The sequence below is a fragment of the Tympanuchus pallidicinctus genome, unplaced genomic scaffold (genome assembly GCF_026119805.1).
Source record: "Tympanuchus pallidicinctus isolate F22 unplaced genomic scaffold, pur_lepc_1.0 scaffold8, whole genome shotgun sequence".
NCBI lineage: Eukaryota > Metazoa > Chordata > Aves > Galliformes > Phasianidae > Tympanuchus > Tympanuchus pallidicinctus.
The window spans coordinates 41,204,660-41,223,585 of NW_026294802.1; the positions used below are offsets into that span (position 1 = coordinate 41,204,660).

Consider the following 18,926-nt stretch of genomic DNA (forward strand, 5'->3'; position numbering starts at 1 on the left):
TGGCTCTCAAACATTTGAAGAGGTTGATAGGTATCCAAGTGTCAAGAAGGTTGTCTGCACTTGTTGCAGATGTTTCAGAGATAAAGCAAGTATTCCCTTCTGTGCAACTTCATGCAACCACATGTTATGTATGTGTGGAAAATATGGATAGTTTTATGTAGCTAAATTTGTTTATGCTAGCCTTGGTTAGATAAACTTACTCATTCTCCAAGGACATCATTTTCAAATACAATTTTCTGGAAAGGCGGGGATATAAAAAATAAATTTATCTTGAATGAAGAGAGTTTTTGTTTTGTTCTTTAAGCAAATGAAGGATGGGATTCCTGATGATTTCAAACTGTTGCAAAGTTTAAACAACTTCATAAATTCAAATTAATTTTGAGTATTCCTTTAAAAGGAGACAGCAGAAATCTCCTTGAATTTAGTTCTTCTTCACAGCAGAAACCACAACTTTTCTGATCCCTCAGCGGTGCTAACAACTAGAAATGGCAACTGCTTTGGCACTACCTGTAGCACTTATAGCTTTCTGAGCCAGTCTGCCCAGACATTTAGCTACTCTGTAAAGTCTTTTAGACACAACCATAGGCTCCTGAAACAGTCTTTGCATCTTGCACCGAGGAGTCTTAAAAGGTACCAGTTTTCAAACACGAGTTAAGCCTGATAGTGAAATGTAAAAATTGCTAGAATTCAGTTCACCCAGTATGTAAAAGTGCTTAGTCTACATAATACAAGATGGAGTGCCCAAACCCAGGGAGAAAGAAGAAAACAGGCAGGTCGTGTTATCTTAAATGAGAACACTTTACATCTCTCTTCTTTGGGCTAAGATACTGCGCAGACAGGTACACAAGATGTAGAGTAACCAGCAACTACAGCATGTACTCATGAAGCAGCAGGAATGGGATCCCACAGCTGCCTCCAAGGCTGTTTGAAAACAGCACATCCACCTCAGCTTGGTTTGCTCTGAAAGCATGACCTGGGAGAGAAGATGGAGTCATTTTTGCTTACTGTTCTGCTGGCCCCATCAATACTGTCACATCCAATGCAAGTCAACTAGAAGGCATGAAGAGTGCTTTCTCTCTGTGCACTCCATGGCCTAGAGATGAAGATTCTCTCCCAGGATGCAGATGCTGGGGCTATAACTCAATCCAGCCAAGCTGGGCACAGCTCCTCACCCTCCTGCTGTGGTGATAAACAACTTCACCACCCAGATCTTATGCAGAGAACGCTAACACTAACAGCCTTCACTGGGATTTCCTCCTGTTCTCCCAGCAGGCTCCAGAAACTGGATTTCCTAGAAGGCTGCTAGAAGAAAGCAAACTACCAGCAAGGAAAGATATATGTGACACAGGAGAAACTGAGTCTATTTTTCATGCCATTTCAGATTCCTATGTCTCTCCACTGACTGCGCAGAAGAGGTAGAAATTTATGTTCATTTGCTCTGTTAAGATATCCCAACTTCACTGTAGTCATTACCCGAGGTAGGCAAGTTGATTGGACTCACACTGCTTTGAACAAGACTGTTCTGAATGGAAGTCTGCTCAAAAAAAACACAGTGAAAGTAAATGATTTGTAACTGAATTATTCTATGTAATGTTTAGCAACTATTTGACTGGGAAAAAAAAGGGGGAGAGAGATCTTCATTCGGCACTAGGGTGAAAAATCTTTCAAAAGTACTGGGGCAGAGAAACAACTGAATTAACAGCACAGAATGAACAATTAATTCACAGAATCTAAAATAACAGCCTATGGACAGGTGCACCTGAGATTCCTGTTATTGATGTTAAAATTATTTCTATCTGGCTATAGCTTGCTTAAGCATGCAAAGATCATCTTAAGTAATCCAAATTAAAACAAATGGATCTCTTAGAGAATATCAGTACTGAAAATCTGTAATTAGGACAATTTCATGCCACAGACCTAGGACGCAAGGCAAAACTCTAAGTTTCTCTCTTGTGCTATGACTACTTGTCATTTATGTGAAAAGATGCAGTAAAAGCAGGAAAGACAGAAAATAAATAAATAAATAAATAAATAAAACAACTATGCTGACTTTATAGCACTGAACTCAGCCCAGCAGACCCTTCCTTACTCTTAAGCTGGTTGTCTCTGGTTTCATAGTGTCACAGAATCACAGAGTTGCTCATGTTGGGAAAGACCTTAAAGATCATAAAGTCCAAACACAACCTAACCATACTACCCTAATTCTAACAAAACCTCTGCTAAGCCATGTCCCTGAGCACCACATCCAAAAGCAAATTCCTCCCAAAGCAACAATTTCTTTTGTACAGATGTTTTATCAAAGTTGCCCTCTAAATTTCTACAGAGTTATAAATGCTGATTTGCTGAAATTATTTCTATAAGAAAGATTTAAATTTAGAAAGATTTAAAAATGTCTTACAAAGTAGCACCCTCTGTAATCAGTACAGAGGCAGATTTCAGTTAAATACAGTAAATGTAGCTCAGCAGTGATGTACTCCTGTGCCTATATATGTTACAGTAATTCTTTGGCCCCTCCAACTTCCACTACAAGTCAGTGTGATGAGCAACCACATTCAGCATCAGGGAACAATCTGTGACTGCTTTTTCAAGAAATATGAGTTCCGTTCTCAGGTAATTCAGCCTCTGCTGCAGTTATTGTCCTTACACAGCTTAACATTGCCACACACACCATAATAGTGCACTGTGTTTCTAAAGACTTGTGAGAAGCAGCACACTCCCTAACAAACAGAAACACTGTTTATAGGAGATGGCATCTCTGCTTCTTACTACTAGCAAATCAAAAGTTCTTACAATTAGCAAATCAAAAGGCCTATGAGTTCATTATCTGAAATCATAATAATTACAAGTTGTCCACAAAAGTAATTATGAATTTGTTTTGGTCTTTACCTAATTTTTCCAGTCAGTGCTGCTGTCTCTCTGCAAACCAGAGTCAGACGTTCCCAAAAATTGAAAAATGTCATCAAATTCATTTATCATTTTCCCAATTTCACTGTAGGCAAAAGCATTAGTGGGTATAAGCAAGCACCGGCCCCCAACTTTTAATATTAATTAAAGTAGCTTGAAGTATTTTAAGATTGTATTTCTATTTATGATGTGCAGAGTACTGTATTTTTCGACAAGCTTAAAAGAAAAAAATGATTAATCAATTACTGCATTCCTCATCAGTATTTTTGATACCTTATTTTAGGAATCAACATGTTATTTCTATAAAATCTAGCAGGTAAAAAACAAATAAGACAATCTTTTGCATTTTCTGGTGAACACAGAAATAGAAACAGTGTTTTCCAGTTACAAAGCTAAATGTGGTTTTTTTTTTCTTCTGAACACACTGTGGTTCAGATTTTGTTTAACTTCATCAGTAATTACTTTCTGTCACAAATGCTTGTTCAGAAAAAAATATATTAATCTGAAAGTATTTATCACCCAAGAGTTTTTCATTATTGCTACTTAGAAAGCTCTTGTTCAAGACTATTTCTCCCTAAGTCGAGTTAGACAAAGTTTTTACATGGACCTATAAACTTGTCGGACATTTCATGGTAATATCAAGAGCTTAGCACATTTTTTATATATATTTTGAAAAGGGTTTTTTTTGTCATCAGTTGTACTTCATTGCTCTGAGCTGAAGTACTCTAAATCAAGGTTTCTCTCACTGCTGTGTCCATCTGCAACTGAATCTTGATTGATGTTCCACTACTGAAACGAAACATTTATTCTACCCGTGTAGCTGTACATAAGCTGTTTGCACTTATATTTTCAAAGTATCAATTTTTCCATCTGAAATAAAACTTAAGATGTATTTTTTATATAAATAAATGCATAGAAACAGATTATCTAAGTTTTAATTGATCAGTAACTGAAGATTTCTTAGAAATCACATAATAATGGTGCTGAAACATCAGTCATCTGAAGGGCAGAAAGGTAGGAGATGTTTTTTACTTTCCACAGTCATGGTTATAGGATTTAATACTGTGCCTAATCAAATATGCAGGGATTCAATCAGAGCATGTGACTGAACAGTACAGCCATTAAACAACTTCTGTGAAAGCTGCAAAGAAGGACAGAAAATAGACACAGCTCACCCTTCATCACAGTATGTACTTGGTGCAGGTTGCACTGTGCCATGCGACCCTACAGCGACAGATCCAGCCTGGAGGCTCTTGCTGCAAGCAGAAGGGAACTCAGTGGCATATGGAGCTAGAACCACCACCACTAAAAGCAGAGGAGCCAAAACCATTGCTGTGTTAAGAGGCAGCAGCTTTCTTGCATCTAGTTTACAGGCACTGTCCAGCTGAGCTGTCCTGGAGCTAAGCTGTGACCGCACACCTACATTTCAGCCAGCTCCAGATGGACCCAGATGCTTTCTTTCAACCCTCTTTTGCCACCGTTGTGGTAATGAAAGGGAGAAGAGAGTGAAAAATAAAAAAAAAATCAAACTCAAGACAGTCTCTTGATTAAATATTATCCCAAATCCGTTTTGAGTGCATTGAGATATGCTGGGTGATATGAGAGATGCCATTTATGAACAGGAATATATGTTTTTTTATGGGCCATTTATGAACAGGAATATGGTTTTGGATAGCTTTTGAAAGGCTTTGTGTTTAGCTTACTTTTCAATATGCATGGATTTTTTCTTTTTAATTAGCAAACAAAGGTCTTCCTCTCCCCTTTTTTTGCAGGGAGAGGAAGGGGCTGATCACCACTACAGCAGTAACATGTAGTGGTAACATGAAACTGGTACCATTCATCTTCAGAAAGAACTCTGCACCTGACTCTGCAATATCCTGCTGTTGATGCATTTTATTTTTACAGTGATGGACACACAGCTGCTTTCGTAATTCTGGTCACTCTTCAGGCACAGGGTACTTTCAGCTTTGACACACATTAACATAATTGTAGCATCTGACAAGCACAGAAGAATTCTCTGCTCAATCAAATTTGAGAAAACCTGGGTGGGGAGTAGAGGGCAACAGCTCTTCCTCCACAAGGGCTCTCAGCTCCAGCAATCCATAGGCACCAGCCTCATCTCTCTTTTATTCAGTATAAAAGTGAAGTTACTGTGATTGATAGAGAGACAGGCTACAGTGTCCTCAGGATGCTAATGCTCAGCTCTGCAGCTCTGTTTATGTCAGACTAAGAGGCATTCGTGCTCTCATTCCCCAAAATCTACAAGGCACTGGCAGGATACAGGTGACCAGTTGTTGTACAGGATATGGGGATTTGGCTGGCAAGCAGGCACCAGGAAATATAAACGTTCTGCAAGGTACAGGTGACTCCATTTTTTCCTGTAAAAATTATTAACAATTGAAAAAAAAAATGAGAGAGAACAAGAAGTATGAAATACCTGGTAGGTATCACTGAAATACCTGGTAGGTATCACTGTTAACAGCTCTTAGCTTTGGATGTACGTGAAACTGTGGTTTCTGTCTGTCATGGTGACTTCACCAGCTCTGAATTGCCTTTGACCATTAACTAGAATATCACTTAACCTGAGATTAATCTTGAAAGACAAGAAATGAAAGGTAATGGTGAGCAGGCCTTCTGAGACATGTTTTAATCCCAGCCTTTGACACAAATATGGGTTTGTCTAGTGAAATAACAAATGAGCTATCCTTATTTCCCTGTAATGTCCTATTTCTGTAGTGTTTATCTCAAGAAACGTAGGAAGGAGAAACACTTACACATGCCCATCACCAGCTTTTTTTGCTTCACCTTGGAATAACACTAGAGTGTCTCGCTTCCACTCCATTTCAAAATGGGGTCACTAATGTGCATAAGTTCCTCAGTAAAAAAGCATTTTTCATTGGGAAGACACAGAAGAATCCAGATTATGCAGTTACTGGAGATCTTTTACAGAAGGGAAGGCAAAATACTGATTGTTGTTTATAAACCCACAAACGGCCTACAGTCAAGCAACACCAGAAATTCTCTCTCCATCTCTAGAAGTTGTAGTCATTCAAAAGGGACAAATTAACCACCACCATCACCCAAGGAAGCCTGAGCCCTTTTTACTACCAGCACTTTGCAAGAGAGAAACTACAGAGAGCAGACAACTCTCAGGCATCAGAGTAAGCAGAGCACAGCCTTCTGTGGTGCTCAGGCTTAATGGAGACCTTTAATTTGAGAATGCCAGTGCATACTCACCCAAAGTCGGTCAGATTAAGTTTTATAGTATATTTACAGTGTATAGTCATATTCTTTCATCATGATATGATTTTGAGAATTACAGTGTGCCTGCAGTGCTTGGGTAGCTTTGAACAGTTCTCAAAAAGCTGTGAAATAAAGATACTTAACACCCTGCTGACACAGTTGCAGTGTCTTGTACTAGCACACTTGTTGAGCAATAAGAGAACTAAGTTGTACTTCAGCTCTGATTTTATTTCAGTCAGAGATTCACACAAATGGTACACCCACGTAATTTCAGCGGGATCTTTGGGGCGTCTTACCTCTCATTACACAGCACTGAAGTTTACATTGGCAACCATGAAAGGAAGAAGAACCAGTAGCGCACAATTCAGCTGTTTGGGAAAGCATTCCTCCCCACTGAAACATCAATTTGCTGTAAAAAGACATCGCTGGGGAGAACCAGACTCTATCAGCCCTCATGCCCCTTTCCCTTTGCAGAGCCTCCATCCTTTCCCTTCCTCCAGCATAAAAGCCAGAGCTGAGCAGTGCAGAGGAGCTCTGGGGGTAAAACCCAGTTTTACCCAACCCTCATTCTTTCAAGGCCACCAAAAGCAGAGAACTGCTCCATGGACAGGGACTGGAAGCTGCCCCTGCCCCTCTAAGTGGCAAAGGTGGACTTGCAGCAAGGAGGGCGCTGCCAGCCACTGGGCCACCGGAGGGACAGCACCGCCATCTTGCCCTGCACTGCCATCTCGTCCCACTCTGAGGGCCTTATGAGGGGCTGAGCCCTGCTTGTGGTGCTGCCAGGACCTGTCTGACATCCAGATGCGACCTGTTGCTTTGCTTTTTCACAGGCGCAGTCAGTTACTCAGAGGACTTCCTCAGCGATCTGCGAAAGGAGAAGCCTCGCTTTCTCTCTCACTCACCCTCGCGCTCAGAAGAGCGCTCCCAGCCTCACCCGAGGCTCAGACCCTCCGGCTGCCCGTACCCTGCCCACAGCCGGGATGCGGGATGACACCCCATCGTGGTTGACGGGGCCGTGCTGTGTCCTTACAGCCGCACCCGGGGGACAGCAGGTGCTGCGCAGCGAGGCACGGGCAGGACCCGGCCGCCCCTTCGCGCAGCTCCGGCCGCAGCCGCGCCCCTCACGACCCGGCAGCGCGGCCCGGCGGCCATGTCTGAGCCGCTCCACTCCCCGGCCCAGGGCTGCCCCCGCCCTCCCACCTCCTCGGCCACGCTTTCACGGCTCGGTTTGGCAGAGTCGGCCGAGCAGCTAATAACATAACAACCCTGCTTTGATCAATCCGAACTAATTACCCCTCTTAATTAAAGTCTTTAGAGGTCGTGTCGGTGTTTTGGCAGGGAGCGGAGCGCAGCCTCGGGGACCTGTCCCCCCCCCCGGCCCCCGCGTGTGCGGACATTCATTTCCAACCAACGAACGCATCATTATTATTTGTCTTTTTTTTTCTTTTCTTTTCTTTTTTTCTCACGTGCAAGAGTCAAACCGAAAACGAAATTCCAATCCGTACACAGCGAAGCCGCTCTGTCCATATAGATACGATAGTGAGGGGTGGGGGCAGGAGGAACCGGCGGAGAGCACCCCGCGGGCGCCGGGGACGGGCAGGGGCCGCGCGTGGCATACATACATCGAAATAATTAAAGAGGTGCAGCATTCCCGACCCGGGTAACACAGATCCCAAATAAATACAGCAGAAATTAGCTTGGCGTTTTTCTTTCTTTCTTTCTTTCTTTCTTTCTTTTTTTTTTTTTTTTCTTTTTTTCTTTCCAAACCATCTCTCCATCTGAGATGCGACAACGACCAAAAAAAAAAAAAAAAAAAAAAAAAAAACAAAAAAAAAAGTATTAAAAAAAAAAAAAAGAAAGAAAGAAAAAAGAAAAGAAAAACCGAACCAACCAGTCCCATATAAATGTTAGTGTCGACATAGAGCATAACACACGGAACCGCTTAACGGGCGCATGCAGGGGGCGGGCGCGGGGCGCTCAGGGCTGCGCGGGGCCCGGGAGCAGCGGAGGCGGCGGGTCGGGGCCGCCCAGCTCGGCCGGGGGCCGGGGCAGCCCCATGGCACTGTCGTGCAGCTTGCGGACGTGCTTCTTGAGGTCAAAGTTCCGGCAGAAGCCTTTGCCGCAGGTGGGGCAGGTGAAGGGCTTCTTGTCGTTGTGGGTGTGCATGTGGAAGGTGAGGTTGTACACCTGGTGGAAAGCCTTGTTGCAGATATTGCACTTGAATTGCTTTTCCCCGCTGTGGGTCAGCTTGTGGTTTTTGTAGTTGCCTGAGGAGAGAAAGAAGAAGGGCAGGGTGCTGAGAGTCGGGCGCTGCGGGCGGAAGACAAGCAGCCCCGTACCGTCCGCAGAGCCCGGAGTTAGTGGGAAACGACAGCCCCCCTCCCAAAATCGCTTCCCCTCTTCCACGACATCTCCGTCACAGACACGGAGGGAATTATCAAGTAAAACAAAATGGCATAAATCGTAAAAGAAAATAAACAAAACCGGCCAGAACCCTCCCGTTGGAGCCGTGAGAACAACGACGGCTGCCGTCCCCGGCACTCGGGACACAGGACAAGTGGTCCCCGGCACCCCTACAAAACGAAACCCTAAACCAGGGCTCACGGGGAACGGACGGGGGATGGCGATACCTCGGAACGAACCTCAGTCTCCAATAACGGAAATAAACAGAGAAATCCTCTTCCCACCCTCTCCCCGCCGCCAGTGGTGCCGGGGCCCGCCAGTACCTTTCTGGTGAAATCCTTTGCCACAGAATTCGCAGACAAAGGGTTTGTAGCCGGCGTGGATCCGCGTGTGCGTGTTCAGGGTCGAGCTCCGGTTGAAGGCTTTGCCGCACTGGTTGCACTTGTGGGGCTTCTCCTGGGGGGAAACAAACGCGAGTCACGGCTTTGGGCTGTCTGCGTGTTAGTTTGGCTGCTTGCAGCTGGCAACGGCGCTGAGATGCTCGGCGCTGCCCGCACTGAGCGGGGAGATCCGCCGTGCCCACACGGCAGAAACCAAACGAAATCACCCCAAAGCCGCTGGCTGCACCCCTCCAACCCCACCCCCGGCCCGAACCCCGCCGTTCCGGGCCCCGCACGGCGCCGATAACCCCGCGGTTGCGGTGAGAGAGAGCTCACCTGCGTGTGGATGATCTTGTGGCGGCACAGCGTGCTCGCCTGCCTGAAGCCCTTCCCGCAAACTTTGCAAACGAAGGGTCTGGCTCCCGTGTGCACCGGCATGTGGCGAGTTAGGTTATAGTGTGCATTGAATACCTTCAAAGTTAAAGCGGACAAAAGAGAAGAGCGCGGTTAGCGACCGAGGGGACCGCCGTCGTGTACAGCGCGGAGCGGAGCACGCGGCGGGGACGGGAGGGAGGCGGCGGGGCTCTACTTGCCTTTCCGCAAACTTCACACGTGAAAACTTTGGGCTTGCTGCTCGGCGAGCCGCGGCCGAACTCCGCGCTCTTGTAGGCGATCTTTTCCGAGAGGATCTGGGCGCTCTCTTTCATGTAATGCTGCAGCTGTGCCTGCGACAAGTCCTTGAAGGCCACCCCGGCGGGGAACTTGTCGGCGGGCGGCAGCACCAGCTTGTTCCGCTCCGCCAGGTAAGCCTTGGGCTGCGGCTGCAGCGGGGAGCTGAGGAAATAAGAAGCCACCGGGTGGATGTTGACACCGGAGGCCGGGTGACAGGGGCCGTCGCCTCGGTTGAAATAGCACAGGGCTCCCATGGCGTGGAAGGAGGAGTGATTGACCACTCGGGGTCTTACCAGTTTGTACTGCTGCAAGGGCAGGGCGTCGCGGGGGAAATCTCCTTTCAGGCTCAGGGCACAGTTCAAGAGATCGCCGCAGCTGAAGGAGGGCGAGGAAGAGGAGTCCAAGGGCGCCTTCCTGGGCTCCGCGCCCGCCGCTTTGCCCAGGGGGTCGTACGCCACCGGCACGAAGGGGATCATGCAGGGGATGGAGGAGCCGAGGTGCAGCGGGTGCTTGGCGTCGCCTTTGGCCGCGGAGCCGTGCAGGAGCTGCGGGACGGGCACGGAGCGGGGCTCGGGCGTCCGCGCCATGATGCGCTCGATGGAGAAGGCGAGGGGCTTGGGCGTGCCGATCATGGTGCTCCTCGCAGAAAGGCTTTCTCTCGCCGGAGGAGCCGCGAGGATTTTGGTCGCCGTGTGATGGCCACTATTGTCCATGGCTGGCTCTCGTTTGTTCGCCCGCTTTGAGCCGCTTTGGTAGACGCCTCTTTTTTTCTCTCCCCCCCCTCTGTCACTCTCTCAGTCACTCTCTGCCCCTTCTCTCGTCACCGGTCCGCACGCACGGGGAGCGGCCGCCGCCGCACCGGCGGAACCAGCTCAGCCCGGCGGACTCACGCCAGCCCATCGCGGCGCACTTTGGCGCACCAATGACTCGGGACAATCGCTGCTTATTTCTATCAATAGAAAGTGTTGTGTCAATAACGCAGCCGAGATCTCGCCAATCGTTAACTTCCAAGAGGAGAAGGTAAACTAGATAATTGCTCAATTCGCTTCCAACAGTCAACAGGAAAAGTTTTTGCCCCCCCAGCAAGCGGCTACTTTTCATTGGCGCCCGCGCCTCCCCCGCCCCGGGAAGGAGGCGGCTCTCGCTCCGCGCCCCTCTCCCCTCTCTCCCTCTTTTTTTTTTGTTTTGTTTTGTTTTGTTATTATTATTATTATTCGCAATCTGCTTAACCAGGCTTTAGAGGCCAAGCAAATCCGAGATCAATTTTCTTGTTTGGCTTTAAGTGACATCATCTAAAATCATTGTCCAAGTGCTAAATAGGGATGTGAAACCCAATTCGAGGGCAGGCGCCGGGCTGTTTGTCACACGAGGCGCTGCGAAGGAGCGATGCAAGGGGAAGCGCTCGGTTCTTGCCACTTCCCAGCCCGAGCTCTCTTTGTGCGGCTGGGAGCGGGAGGGAGACGGCTGTGCTGCTCCTGGGGTCGCTCCGAGCTGCTGGCTGCTCTCACTAAGGGGATCGGGAGGCGGCGAAGCCTTTGGGAAACGCAGCGAAGGAGGCAGAGGGAGTGCGGTGTGCGGCGGCGAGGAAGTCCCGGCCGCGTCCCGCAGGCGCTGAAAAGGGTGAACGGGAGCCTCGGGCTGGAGGAGAAGGAACAGGCTGGAGGACGGGGTGCCTCCAAGACCTGAAACACTATACACATCTTATTAAATGTGCACCCGGTGTGCACGCGAGTTCCTTTATAAATGTATCGTAACAATCCGTAAATCATGCACATGCAACACAAATGCCGAAACCTCTGGATCTGTGTGGAAACACCAAGAAATATCCAGCACACACACAGCTTTCATGTATAGACACACACACGCACACACGTAAAATACACTGTCTGTATATATATCTATGTACAGCCAGCCGGGTGACACCCCCCCCACACACACGTGTTTCAACAGGGCTCGGCTCGGCGGCCCAGTTCCGGACGGGCAGTCCCAAGGCCGCAGTTTGAGCTGGCAGCGAAGCGGGCGGTCGAACAAGGACGGCCGTGGGGAAGGTGCTTTGTGTCTTCGTCCCCGTCCCACCCCCTTCACTCCCCCAAAACGAAGCTCGGGTACAGAACAGGCTCCCGTTCCGTCTGTCACTGGGCTGTTCCCAAGTCCCCGGGAGCAGCCGAGCTCTCTGGCTGTAGCTCTCCGTTCCAGCCGCCCGCAGGACCGGGGCTCGGCGGCACCCTGCTGCCGAAGGCGCCGGAATCCGGGAGCTCCGCGTCCGGGCCGCTGCCGCCCCGGGTCCTTGCCGGATGAGGACAGCAGCGACTGTGGCACGACGGCATCTCCGGCCCGGCTGCGAGCTGCACCCCGGATCTGGGCTTGCTGGGAGACGGGGACGTGGAGAAAGAAATGCAGCGCAGAGCATCGCTCCCCTCGCCCTCAGCATTCTGTCCATCCCCTCGGGACGCGGCTGGGGGACAGCAGCTCAGGGCGCTCCCGGCTGAGGACGAGCCCAGGGCGGCGAAAGAGCAAGCGGCTTCGGCCGCTTCGGCTCCGCTTCGGCCCTCCCGGCAACACGGACAGAGGGATCGGGCCGCACCGCCCCCAATCTGCTGCTTCCCTCAGCGGCAGCCCCGACCCGAGCCCGGTGTCACGGTGTCACCTCGCGGGGAGCAGGGGGCCGAGGCCGGGCAGCGCTGTCCGCCCGGTGCCTGCCGGAGGAAAGTGTCCTCCTTCAGAGCAATTTACATTTAATTCAATCGAGGCAAATTTCCTCTTGATTGGTGCTGAAGGAGGGAATTATTGTTGAGTGGGTTTTAGAGGCTTCAAATCCGATATACTTAATAAGTTAACAGCTTGCTTTTAACTGGTCTTTTTGGGATTGACTTTTTGACATGTGGCTGAAAGTAAAATATGTAGTGTCATTCGAGAGGGGTAAATATCCCAAAGCAGCAATTACGGCCCCGCCACTACAATTACAGCGGCCTCGGAACGCGGGAGAGAGACCCTGCGAGAAGCGCGGCTGCGGTTATTCGTTGCTTCTTTATGGATGTGCCTCTCTTTCTCACCGCAGCACGCAGGAAAACTTCTCTTCATAACGAATAATTGCATAGCAGTCTAAGAACATTTTATTTACATTTATTACTATTATTTATTTTTCGGAAGACACCGTCTCCCGTCTCAGAAGCGGAGTTTGATTGGTGCTGGAGCTGCCTGCGGTACAGACACTGCAACATCGGTGCCGAATCCCATTTCCAGCCCCGTCCCGAGCCTTCCTTAGCGCTTAGGACCGTTCCAGCACCTCTCCCTCCCGTCCCTCCGTTGTTTCATTCCCGCGGCGGCGGCTTCACCACTCTTAGCGGTGCTTGAGGAACCCCCGCCCGGGGCCGTTCCGTTCCGCTGCTCGGATCCCGACGGCTCGCAGCGATCCCGGCACCGGGCGGGGGCTCCCAAGTGCCCAAGGGCCGCGACAACGAAGGGCAAAAGTTTGGCCTCGAGTTGATTTCGCGCGGGGAAGCTGCTGTTCTCTTTTTCCCCGTAATCGGTTTTGTGTTTCATTCGCTCCTAAGCTATGTTCTTGATATTGCTCACTTGCATTATGATCACAACGTATCTCTCCGCGCTCTCAAAATCTGAGTCAGCGGCGAATTCATCTCTGCGTCGGGATTATTCCAATCCGATCCCAGAGGCGATTAGAGGGAGGTAAAATACCGCCCAAAGCCTAATCTTTAATTTCTTCCTCCTTAATAAAATGAATAATTCCATTGCGTTTCTAAGTAAAAAATGAATTGAAAAGGATAATAACTTCGCCAACCTTCTGTTGCGCGCATTAAGCTCTGCCTGGAAGTGTTTTACCGGGCTGCAGCGCGGGGCCGCCGCTGCTTCCGCGAGCGCTCTTCATTTCGGCTCTCGGAGGACCGCAGAGGTTACGGGCGACGCTCCGCCGGAGAACCCGACTGTTACTAAGAATTCTACTGTCGAGGTCCGTTTCCAGCACCGGGGCCGTTCTCCTTGCATAGCGGTCCCCGCCGCCCGGCTTTGCAAAGAGCCGCCTGCTCGGCCCGGGTCAAAGGCTCCCAACAGCCCTCACGTTCTGCGGACAGCCGCCCCTCAGCCCGCGGTCCCCGCCACAGGGAACCATCCCGGGTCGCGGTCTCTGGGAGATGGCCCTGCACGCGGGGCTGCCCATCGCTCCGTCCGGGGCTCCAGTGCTGCGTTTTGAAGGGCGACCAAAACGCAAGGGAATGGAAAGCGGGGGACCGGGGCCATCCCGGCCCCAACCCGCGGCACACCCCGAGGGTCAGGGCAGCGGGCTCCGGTTGGTCGGGGCCGGATTGCTGCGGGTTCCCACCGGCATTTTCTCAAAAATCGGAATAATAATATATATACATATATTTGCCTACTTTTTTACGTGCGTACTTTTTGAGTCTCCGCACAGCCTCGCTGTGCAGTGAGTGTGAGTCGGCGTCCCTCTGGGTAAGTTCCACCGCGAGGAGCAGGATAGAATACTGCCGTTTGTAACTGAATCCATCACAAAAGAAAACCCGTTGACACCGACACGACAAGTGTTATTGGAGGTAAAACAAAGTGTCACATTACGGTACGACTCACGCAGGCCCCTCTAAACCGACGACCGAACCGGGGCAAAAGGAGCCTTTCCGCACAGGAAGCCCTTAACCGCAGCCGCCCGAAGTTGGCGCTGACCCCGCCGAGGGCTCCCGGCCCCGCGATCCCCGCGGGCGGCTCCGGGCGCAGCGGTCTCCCCGCTCATCCCGGCGCCGTGTCCGGGGGGACGGCGGTGCTCGCGCTCCGAGGCCCTCGGTGAGAGTGGCGGGGAGGGGCCAGCGGCAGCTGCCACCGTGAGTGACACCTCCGCACTTGTTCCTTTCCCAGTCCAGCAGCGGTTCGCCCCGTTCCTGCTCAATGAACGCCTCGCGCTCTTTGGCTCGCGGAGGCTGTTTAATGTTGAGATTCCTGAACAGGATCGGGAGCAATTAACTTATTCTTGTTTGTTTGTTTGTTTTTCCTGGAGTGTTAGGAGCTAAACTGGAGCAAAGCGAAGTGCTGCTCGGCTGCGGGAAGGCACTGCGCTGCGTTGCCAGCATTGCGCTCGGTGAGCGGCAACAGGAGGGTCTGTGCAGGGCTAACCCCTCTCCCGTGCTCCCGGCTGGGAGAGAGCGAGAAACCAAGTGAGAAGGGTGAGAACAATAACAAAATTATGGGAAAAACAGTAAAATGCACCACAGCAAAACGCCCCGCTGCTGGACGGCCGCCCGGGGACACGGGCACAGCCTCGGGGAGCAGCACCGCCCCTACGCCAACGCCCGAGGGTGGGTTTGTCTCCGTCAGAACGAGAGCCCCACGCCCAAGGGAGCCCGAGGAGCGCGGAGCTGCGCTGCCCATCGCCTTTTCTGCCGTTCGGCACCAAACGAGTTCCGCTCTCCTTTCGGGACGCGGAGACCCCGTTGCTGCCCGGCTGTTCCCATTTGCCGACAGTCGTTTGGCTGAAGGGTTCCGACTCCGCCCGGTTTCCCCTGGGTCAGTAAGCGGAGAGGTGCGCTGCCCTCGCACCGCGCTCCGCCCGCTCCCAGCCCCTTCTGGGCCACCAACAAGCAGAGAGCTAAACGGAATGAGAACGCTCCTTCCTAAGCGCCCCCTCGGCACTTACGGCAGGCAGAGGCTGCCCGGAACCCCCCGGCTCTTCTCGACTCCCGCACACCTTGCGAGGAGGTGAATTAAACCTGCATTAAAAAAACATACGTAGAGGGGGAATCTTGTGTCCCTGTGTGCCTGCGAGACTGTCACACAGATACTGGCCTTCTCAAGCCTGGCGTTGGTTCCAGGTTCAGAAATCCAGTTACTAAGAAAATACGTGAGTTGACAAGAAGTAGAATGACCTTTGTGGTGCTGTCATTTCAGTACCTGCCTTCCTGTGATGGGTGCTGTGCTGCCTTGCTAATAATAACTTACCACATACTTCACATCTGAGTTAATTTTTTGAAAATCACAAACATCTCATAACCTCTTCACGGTTGCATTGTCTTCCATTTCTTCGTCTTTTAATTTGTGTTCCCCCCCCACCCTCCCAGACAGTGAGACAGACTCACCTCTGTCTTACTGACAAATCAAGCAAGTAGTGCACGCGAATGAAATTGTACAGCCAAGTGCTGGATGTCCGTGTGATACATGCAGCATGCAGCACAAAATCGGAGCAACTCAATCCCACTGCAAAACACAAAATTCATAGATTTTTTTTCCCCTAAAGATGATGTCAGAGCACAGGGAGGGTCACTGCTCCCTGAAGGACAAGGAGCTGGGGGGCCCTTAGAGTGTTGGAGTAGGACTCCACCAACCAGTTCCAGCACCCTGAGGCAGGCAGCAGGGCTGGGCAGGGGGAAAGCACTGAGCTCAGCCCTCCAGCTGGTCTATGATGGCCAGGCAGGGTTGAAGCCAACCCACAGCTCAGGGGCTGTAGATCCAGCACCTGGCTTTATGGGGTCTGTGATCCAGGGCATCACCCAGTGCAGGACCCTGTGCTGAGCTGGGTCAAAGTCCTCGGCTGAAGGTGAGAGTCCAGGTGAGATCAATCAGGATCCTTACAGCTTGTTAGTCCTCTTGACAAGTGGAATTTCAATAACCTACTCTATAGGTTATATTTTCTTCTCTGCCCAAATAAGCAGGGAAGGAGAGTTGTCAGCGTTACTAAGAAGACTTTCTCAGTGTGGCGATGACTTTTTACAGAGGACAGACTCACTGGGTGCTGCTTCCCACAGAGCTTTTGGCTATCAGGGCTGGCAGATGGGTTCCAGTCCTGGGCTCTGCCAGAGGAGAGCTGAGCCCATTCCCTCCCAGGCTGTACTGAGAGCAGCCACTCCTGTCCCTTGATTCTAGCTCTCACTCCAGATTCTTAGTGACACTGCCAGTGATGCTGTTAGTGACTGTTAATGACTTACTGAGAACAGTGTCCAGTTTTGGCACCACTTCCTTCCTTCCTGACATCTCAGAGACTTAAAGCAGGGCAGGTGCTTGGGACATTTCACAGACAATTTATTGCCTCCCTGTGTCACTGGCTGCCTGCAGGAGGCTCAGCTCTCAGCACAGAACTGGGTAGATGCCCCTGCCTCAGTCTGGAGGCCTCAGCCCCCCATCACAGGACCAGCATGGTGAGATCTGCCCTCGCCTATTCACAATGGACACCTCCATGGGTTTCAGGAGGGTAATGGTGGGAGAGAGGAGGACACCAGGGACATGTTTGCCAAGGTAAGCTCCCTTTGGCCTTCATCAGGCTGGGAGGCTGGCACTACACGGGGTGTTCCTGGCTTCTTCCAAGCCCTGATGTAGGTTGCAGCCAGACAGGCTCTTCCTTCAAATGCTGGCAGCTTTCAGGCACTGACAGCCCTTGGAAGTGGGAGCAGGGAAAGCCTTGAGAAATGCTAGCAAAGTCCAAGCCAGCACACCCACCTAGATGATAGTGAAAATCCTTGTGCTCCTTGTGCTCTCTCTAGGCCTGAGCTCAGCAAAACTGGTAACACGAACGAAAAGAGATGTAAGGGACCTGCTCTGCAACAGTCACCTCCCACCCTCCTGTTCCTTGAAACTCACCTTGCAGCCCAGAGAGAGTGGTAGTAGTGGGGCAGGACAACCTCAGCACTTCAAGTCTCAAAGTCCTATAGCCTGTTTTGCAGGGAAACTTCATGCAAGCCTCACAGATCCTCAGAAAGTCCATCAGCAAAGACCCTCTATTCAAGTGTAACTCCAGGGCTCGATAAAGAGCTCAGCATCTCTTCAGGTATAATTTTATTCTGTGTTCTCTTGTATTCTGTCTACACAAACTAGGAATCAGTCATGTTCTCTCTTGAAAAAAAACCAAAACCAAACAAACTTGAGTTTTCTACCAGTTGAGAGTTTGGGTTAGGAAAATTTGAATTCTTTCTATCTCACACTGAAGGCATGGGAAAATGGGCAGCACGCACTGTCTGTTCATCTATCAGTATGGGTTTTTGTTTGCTTTTCTTCTTTACAGAGCCATTGTGTCCCTGGATATTTGTGCTATATCTGCTAAATAAACCATGTGATAAACCACCCTGTACACAAAATACGATCCTTCAAGAAAGCTCATTCTCTTGAGGAATCCATACGACAATTCAAATGGTTTGAAATATTGAAAACATTTTAATTGTAGAATTCTATACAAACTTGGATAAATACAGAAGTGTTCACGACAAAATGTGTTCTTATTGCCTGAAAATTTTCACAGAAATAGAAACATTGATGGCAAGCTTACTGACATCCAGCACGATATCTTTAAACTTGCAAAATGGACAGACACAGCGGCACTCCTAAGTAGTGTGTATGGGTTTGACTGTCCTTGAAGTCCTACCACTTACATACCAACCTTAAGATACAAAGAACCTAAATTAAAATTTTTAATGCACATCACATAATAATGTAAAATAAAGTACACACACACACACAAAGTAAACAAAGCGTCATCCTGAAAAGACACTATTTACTTTTTTCTTTTACCTAGGGCAGACTTATTCTGAGAATGATTTCCTGTATAGTTGTGTTGTAAGAGAGCCACACATTTTGTTTTCTGCACAGGACATCAATATTCGATGGAGATACAAGAACAAATGGCAACGAACAAAAGGGGAGGAAACATAATCACAAGTGGAACTCAAACTCCATGCCAGTGTTCTTGCAGCCCTAAGCAAAGCTATACATTAAAATATGCTACAACCTTTGTTCTCAAAGAGTCCTTGGCACTTTTCCTCTGATAATCTTACTTTCAGCATTTTAAAAAGTGAGCAAATTACACTTCTGCGCCTGTGTCAGAAGGCAAAACTATAAACGCAACTACAAGGACGAGTTACCAAAAGAATCCTAAACCGTAGACAGCCCCCACCCTCAAACCACCACCCCAGCATCCCAAACGCGTGGTGAGACACTATCATCCTTCTTCTTCATCACTGTCTTTCATCGTAATGCCCTGAAGTCCTCCCGCGTCTGTGACTGAGACGGTGGCTTCCTCCACGGTCAGACGGCTGTGGACAGTGTCATAGGTTTTACTGTTCAGCGTTCCTTCCATCACACCTTGCAATCTGAAGTCTCGGTAGGTTTTCTGTGGCAGAAATAAAACATCCTGAATTGGATGAGGAATCTTCTACTGCACACTGGTGAAGCACGCCAGCAGAGTAATGCCGTTCCTCCCACATTTATGGGAGGAACTCTGTCATGTAGAGCTTGCAAAAGATGTGTGTTGTTTTAGCTTCTGCACTGTCTGAGGTTTCTATAAGCTTAAATTAAAAAATCGCAGAATCATAGAATGGCTTGGGT

General features: G+C 49.6%; 2 protein-coding genes across 12 annotated transcripts in view; both read right to left on the reverse strand.

The window, feature by feature from the left end:
• Nucleotides 1–8,124: 8,124 nt before the first annotated feature.
• Nucleotides 8,125–10,315, reverse strand: FEZF1 (FEZ family zinc finger 1). The gene is made up of 4 exons (XM_052668938.1): nucleotides 9,524–10,315; nucleotides 9,267–9,401; nucleotides 8,874–9,006; nucleotides 8,125–8,414 (listed from the first exon to the last, which is right to left on the reverse strand). The coding sequence occupies exons 1-4, from the start codon at nucleotides 10,313–10,315 to the stop codon at nucleotides 8,125–8,127; spliced, it is 1,350 nt and encodes a 449-aa protein (XP_052524898.1).
• A 7,421-nt stretch (nucleotides 10,316–17,736) lies between these two features.
• CADPS2 (calcium dependent secretion activator 2) overlaps nucleotides 17,737–18,926 on the reverse strand; it is a 304,359-nt gene continuing 303,169 nt past the window's right edge. For all 11 annotated transcript variants that reach the window (XM_052667761.1, XM_052667760.1, XM_052667754.1 and 8 more), the window contains one exon: nucleotides 17,737–18,711. In XM_052667761.1, coding sequence (XP_052523721.1) covers nucleotides 18,541–18,711 — 171 coding nt within the window. In that variant the 3' untranslated portion in view covers nucleotides 17,737–18,540. The remainder of the gene's footprint in view (nucleotides 18,712–18,926) is intronic.